Here is a 6,833-nt window from a genome sequence, read left to right as displayed (position 1 = left end):
ACATTTTGTAATCTTACAGCCGCGCCCCTTGCGATCAGCAATCAAAAATGGTCCTGCAAAATCGGTGCCAACCGTAACAAAAGGAAAATTCGGCGTAAGTCTTTCGGCAGGGAGATTTCCCATTATATTTTTCATGGTTTGGCCTCTAGAACGACGGCAAACCATACAGTGGTTTACAACGCGCCGCGCCAAGTTTCTGCCACCGATGGGCCAAAAACGCGTCCTTAAGGAACATAATAAAGCTTGAGGACCTACATGCAAAAGTCGCTCATGTTCTTGTTGAAATAAAAGCTTGGTAAAATTGTGATTGGGGCTCAGCAAAATGGGATGTTTCATGTCAAAACTGTATCCTGATGCTTGGATTCTACCCCCTACTCTAATAATTTGATCGTGTAAAAATGGGTCTAGCGCAGCAATGTTTGACTTAAGATTTAATGAATTGCCCTTTAAAAGAGTATCATATTCCTTGGTGAATGACTCTATCTGTGAAACATAAATTAATGAATAAAAGGCCTTATATAATTCTGAAATAGTTAAAGAGTCTGTGGATTTGCAATTTGGTTTCTTGCAATTGTTAACAAACCTGTACATATAGGCTATAATGCGTTGTAATTTTCTTAACTTAGAATATTTATGAAAGTCAATAGTTGGCAAATCTGGATGAGAAATAGCTGCAGAATGAGACTTAACTTCTGGCAAGTCTTTCAATTCCATAGACTTCGGCTGACTGCAAGGCCAATGACACCTAGGCAATGATAAAAAATTGGGACCATGCCACCATAAATCGCAGACTGCAATCTGCTGAGGATGTACTCCACGAGAAAGAAGGTCAGCCGGATTGTGTTCAGTGGGAACATGATGCCATGAATCTGTGTCAGACAGTTCTCTTATAGCTGCGACTCGATTGGCAACAAAAGTTTTAAATTGGAAGAGCCATTACGCAGCCAGCCAAGGACTACACTGGAATCCGTCCAGTAAAAATGTCGCGATATGCCGATTCGCAAAGCTTGAGTTACCGCCCACGACATCTCAGCAGCGAGCAATGCTCCCGAAAGTTCGAGGCGGGGTATCGTGATAGGATTGGAGGCAGGAGCAACGCGAGATTTGGCACACAGAAGGTGGATGTGCGCCTTTCCTTCTGTGTCGGTTGATCGGTCTTGAACCGTTGGCCCTACCATTTGTATGTCATTTACAGATAGCCCAGATGAGGTACGAGCTGAAGCGTCAAATACAACGCGAAGGCGTGTGGATTCACTATCCTCCCGAATGATTGGGTGATGTGGAACAAAATAGGCACACTCAGGTTGATCCTTTTCTGATGTGGACAAATGTCCTAGCTGAGAATATTCTTCCATAAACCTTACATATGATTCCTTTAGTTCGGGTTGTTTACGAAAGCGGCGTTCGAGATTTAGGAATCTCCGTTTGGCTATGAGGTAGGAATCACCTAAATGCTCTGGACTTTCTAACAGGGGCAGCTTGACACAGAAACGACCTTCTGGATTACGTTCCGTGTGCTGCAAGAAATGAGCCTCACAAACCCTTTCTTGGTCTGTGAGAAGTGGCCTTTGTGGCAAACTTTCAATTTTCCAGAATTTCTGTAAATCATTGTGTAGCTCTACTAAACTATCGTTGTCTGCCATGCTACTAAAATTACATTTAGTGGAGGATTTGATATCAAGACAAGCATCCAATTTAACATTATATATTGGACCAGCGATGAGCCACCCTAGCTTGGACTCACGCAGGATAGGATTACCATTTCCTAAAGAACGCTGTTTGGTTCCTATAATTGTCCAAAACAAGTCGGCACCTATTAGCAATCCTATGTCAGAAGGTTTGTAAAAGTTGGGGTCTGCTAATTGAATGGACCGCAAATCAATGTGTGCTATATCTATCAGTGACCTAGGTAATTTTCCGGATATTTGGGGTATGACTAGACATGAAATCTTGGCACTGAAAGAACCTATCCTTGACCGGAGGCACACATCGCAACGCTTTGAATTGAGTTTGGCAACAGTGTTGCCTATACCAACAACATTTTGAATATTGGAATGTAAAAAGTTAAATTTAGTTTCGCTGTGAGAGCTTCAGTTATGAATGAAGACTGGCTACCACTATCTAATAGCGCCTTAGTAGTGACAAATTCACTCGTGGCCGGATTAATTATGTCAACTAATGCAGTACATAGTAGTGTCTCGGAGGAAGAAACAGTTGATAATGTAATAGGCACAGAATTGTTATCATTTGTGTGGGATTCTGTTGGAATATGTAGGAGCGTGTTATGACGCCTTTTACATTTTTTACATGTGCCTGGCATCTTGCAGGCATTCTGATAATGACCCCTATGCAGACAATTGCGACATAATTTTAGGTCTGTGACTATGGTTAGTCTATCATCAATTGATTTTGATTGAAATTCTGGGCACTCATAATTCCTATGGTCTTTGTTACAAAAGACACACTTAATAGACCTTGGTGAGGATGAGTCACCCCGCTCAGAGCTAACAAATGACCTTGGGTTTGAAACTAAATTATATTTGGTGCTCTGATTAGGATTGGTATGCAACTTGGAGGTTTTGTCATGCTTACTGCGATAGACAGACTCTAGAATATCAGCTCGACCCTTTATAAACGTCATAAAATTCTCTAAACTGGGTACTTCGAGTACGTTGACATTTGATTGTATATACTCCTCCCATTTAAAGCGCGTATTGGAGTCTAGCTTCGATGAGACCATGTGTACGACTAAGGTATCCCAATGCTCAGTGGGTTGCTTTAATGTATTAAGAGCACGTAAATTCTTTATGACATGATCTGCTAGGAATCTCAAGGATTTATCAGTCTCACGCAACGGCTCAATATTGAACAAGGACTTTAGGTGATTATTTATGAGTTGACGAGTATTGTTGTAACGTTTGCAAAGAAGATCCCAAGCTTCAGGATAATTAATTTCGGAAACTTCAAGATTACAAATTACCCTAGCTGCTTCGCCCTCTAAATAGGAATTTAAATAATGAAATTTATGAATATTATTTATTTTAGAATTATTGTGTATCAACGAACTAAAAGTGTCGCGAAATTCTAACCACTTATTAAATGTTCCGTCAAATTTACTTATTTTTATGACTGGCAAACGGAATCCAATGACTTCTTGATCATCTTTGTCGATCAAAGTGACATTACCTTGTTCACTAGATGAAACATTTGTTGTACTACACTTCGAAATAATATTTTGGGCTTCAGCGATAGAATTGTAAAAGGACTGCTCGACATTTTCTCTATTGTCTAACTCTGCACTTAAACCTTTCTCGTCTAACGCCTCAATACTATCTTGCACACTGTCGAATTCAACGAATAGGGCCTCTATTTTAGCTAACCTTTGCTTTAGCACGTTAATCTGAGTTTGATCTAACATTTGACCCTTTAAAACTTCTAATTGATTATTAAACTTAGTTACGCGGCCTTTAATAGACGCGCGTTTCAAATTGAGACATTTGTAATTATTTTCCTCCATCGTAATAAGTAAACGTGCAAATTTAAAACAATAGATTAGTTAGAAAAATATATTGCATGCATACGCTTGCGTAGTGGACTACTACGCTCCTCACTTCACCGAGCGCGCCGCGTCGATCTGGATAAAACCGGTTCACGCCGCGCTGGCCGTAGGGTCACCGCGCCGCGCAGCGTTGCGCTGCGCCGACGCGACTTGGTTTTTGGGAAGAAGCTCTGTGCGAAGCCCTGCCGCGCACCGCAATAGCTGTAAATCATGCAACGTAAGCACAAGAGCAGGGAGTGGGATAGCAGATTTCGAAAATTAGGCGTGCTGGAATGCCCAACCTGGGAGTACAAATTTAGCAATAAATCACTTTAAATATGAGGCTTGCAAACACAAAAATAATGCGGCATAAAATAGTTGCATGGGAAATGACTCAATTTTATTTGAGACGATAAATTTGGTTACCTACGCACGTTAGGTACCGCACCCGTGTTACGGAATTGGCTTAAGCTTTGCTTTAAAAAAATAACTGGGTTAGTATATATGCTTTAGCTTTCAAGCTGTAAATAGGCGCAATTGAATGCAAATGATAGGCAGCTTGTAAATGGCTTTTACTTAGCAACAACACACAATGGAACAGCTTTGGTATATTGAAACGAATTTGGTTATAACTTTGCAACAACGAACACAAATAGTCGACAGGATTATAGGTAAAGTTGGAAATAAGAAAAGGAACGGGCTCACTTAGACCGGCAAACTGTTGTGATCCGCTGGATTTGGTTCTTCGTTTCAGGTCCACGTTGGCTGTAGCCGCCTCACACGGCCGAGACGACGCGACGCCAACGTGCCACGCCGATCCCGTTGAAACCAGTTTGCGTTGGATCCGAAGATTGCAGGTCCTGTCACGGTCGCCAATTTTATGTTAACGCATAACATAATAAAAGTAGGGCTTGACAAAATTATTATATTCACGTTTCCTTAGGTTACAAATTACATGTAAATTCGGCAAATTTTGCGTGCACCAAGCCGCACGGTGTCCTCGTGCGGGCGTTCGTGGGCGAGTGGCGAGGCGGCGCAGCCGGGCGAGCGCCGTAGCAGGCGCCCCGCACCCCTCGCGGTGCGCTCTCTCCCCGCTGCCGGGCCGCATCCCCGCGAGCCCCTTCGGCGGCGAGCCGCGGCGCTGGCGCGTCACGCGACAATTTACTAAAATACAACAATTATAATCAAATTAGTTAACAAATAAGCAAAAGAGCAAAAAAATAAAAATATAGCTAGCGAAATGCAACGGTTGTGAACGTACGTCCGATCCTAAGCACAATGCAACCAAAAGTGTATTGCTAAAATAGTGGTCCGCTGGCCAGCCGGTTCAGTTTCGCGCCCTTTTTCTTTCTTCTTTTTTTTCGCGAGACTAACCACGTTATCTTGCTTATTATATCTATATATATAAAATAAAGTTGTGTTAGTTACACTATTTATAACTCAAGAAGGGATGAACCGATTTGGCTGAAAATTGTTGGGGAGGTAGATTATAACCAGGAGATAGATATAGAATACTTTTTATCCCTGTGGGACGTGACATAAAACGTGGTATAACAAAACGAAATTTGGTATGGAGATAGTTTAAGACCCTGGGAAGGTTATAGGCGACTATCCCGGGAAAATTGGATAATGATAATTAGTGTTCCCTGAGACTCGCCGAGCATCACTGCTCGGTGTCATAAAATGCGTGCTACTGCTGATCCTGGCTTACAGGAGTTGTCGTGGATGTGAGGGCGGGAAAGTCTCTATCCCGAAAAATATATAGTGGGACATTTATCCCGGAAAACTCCTTCACGCGGGAAAAGTCGCGAGCAAAAGCTAGTATTTTTATATTTATATAAATGTTTTGTAACGAGTGGATATTTTGCGAAATAACTGACATCGATATGCCTACATTTACCCCAAATTGTAGGGTGAATACGGTTCAGAACAAAACGAATTTATATAATATACTTTTTCCGCGAACGTACAACAAAAACACGAGCATAATCTGATATTGTTTTAACTTTTTGATACTCGGAAAAAATAATTATTCAAAACTCAGATTTCAGAACAACGAGAATATTGCAGTTTGCTTTTATCGATAAATTTAATTATGAACTTTTTGACTTGTGTTGAGGTTTATTGTATAATAAGTATTAAATTTATCTATCCTGTTGGTTATTATAGATTATAAATACGCCCTTTTTAGGATACAAGATTATATTTATTTATGTATATATGATATGCTGCAAAAGTCAAGAGAAGGGAAGGGAAAATAACAATCTGTCATGTATTTGACATCTTACGTCAGAATGACATTTATATTGCGTTTTGTTTACAGAATAAGTTCTAACATATCTTTTCGCGAGCATGGCCAAGATATTGAACAAACCACATTTAATTTTTTTTCCTTATAATTACTCTAACGTTAGACATTTATAACTATTTTTCGAATTTTATCGCGATTTTTTATATTATAATTTTCTCTCGACATTTCGAAGAGATTCTAGCCTTCAAAAGTCCCGCCCGTGACTACGAAAGATGCTAAGCCTACCCGCTGCTAAGTAAAACCGCGATATAATCCGAAAAATAGGTTTATTTCAAAACATTGGTATTTTGCTCTTTCATACAGCTAACGCCTTAACTTTTATAGGGTGGTGTAATTGTAATTGTACACAGTACGAGTACAACTACCACGCTGAGGTTCGAATCCCGGGTCGGGTCAAAATAATTGCGAATAGGTTTTTCCATATTTAAAAAATACTCAGTCGCTGCTCGGAGTCTGGAAGTAGTCGGTGTAATACCCCCGTGCCTCGGAAAGCACGTAAAGCCGTTGGTCCTGCGCCTGATCTCTCTCCGATCATGTCGGATTGCCGTCTCCCCAGACAATGAGAGTGAAGGAACAGAGAGTGCATTGCACACACTTGTGCATTATAATATTTCTCGCGTACCTGGCTGATCTCCGTTGAGATTGGCCGCCGTGGCCGAAATTCGGTTAAAAAGAAAATCATCATCAATCATCAGGGGTTGTTAAATAAGGATGAAATATAGCGAATATTTTATTAATATTTATAGCAACCCTTAGAGAAGACAAAACCAAATTTAATCCCGTACTTAGCCCGCGAAAGGGCTAAAAGGCACAGTACATTTATCCTTCGTTCACTGAATGTGTGGACACTACAAAGGCTGCACGCATGTCGATTATTTTAATATCCTCCACGTTATTGTAGCAAAACATTATCTTCCCAAACATTATCTCATATCGCACTCTTAATAAAATAATGACCCATTCCAAAATTGCCAATTTGCGGGA

The 6,833-nt window shown here is 40.7% G+C and overlaps 1 protein-coding gene across 2 annotated transcripts; it reads right to left on the bottom strand.

The window, feature by feature from the left end:
• Positions 1 to 1,311: 1,311 nt before the first annotated feature.
• LOC115454545 lies at positions 1,312 to 4,691 on the bottom strand. 2 transcript variants are annotated; one of them, XM_037444627.1, is made up of 3 exons: positions 4,494 to 4,691; positions 4,244 to 4,398; positions 1,312 to 3,760 (listed from the first exon to the last, which is right to left on the bottom strand). In XM_037444627.1, the coding sequence occupies exon 3, from the start codon at positions 3,515 to 3,517 to the stop codon at positions 2,027 to 2,029; it is 1,491 nt and encodes a 496-aa protein (XP_037300524.1). In that variant the 5' UTR covers positions 3,518 to 3,760; positions 4,244 to 4,398; positions 4,494 to 4,691; the 3' UTR covers positions 1,312 to 2,026. The 2 variants fall into 2 exon arrangements, with proteins under 2 accessions (XP_037300524.1, XP_037300521.1); XM_037444624.1 differs by having other exon boundaries at positions 1,312 to 4,398.
• Between the last annotated feature and the right edge of the window lie 2,142 nt (positions 4,692 to 6,833).

The sequence above is a fragment of the Manduca sexta genome, chromosome 5, assembly GCF_014839805.1.
Source record: "Manduca sexta isolate Smith_Timp_Sample1 chromosome 5, JHU_Msex_v1.0, whole genome shotgun sequence".
Taxonomy (NCBI): domain Eukaryota; kingdom Metazoa; phylum Arthropoda; class Insecta; order Lepidoptera; family Sphingidae; genus Manduca; species Manduca sexta.
The sequence above is the reverse complement of the archived record's forward strand: the minus strand, read 5'-3'. Positions and strand labels throughout refer to the sequence as shown.

Excerpts from the sequence above, each read along its gene's own strand:
- LOC115454545 (XM_037444624.1), bottom strand. The coding sequence starts at position 3,517 with ATGGAGGAAAATAATTACAAATGTCTCAATTTGAAACGCGCGTCTATT.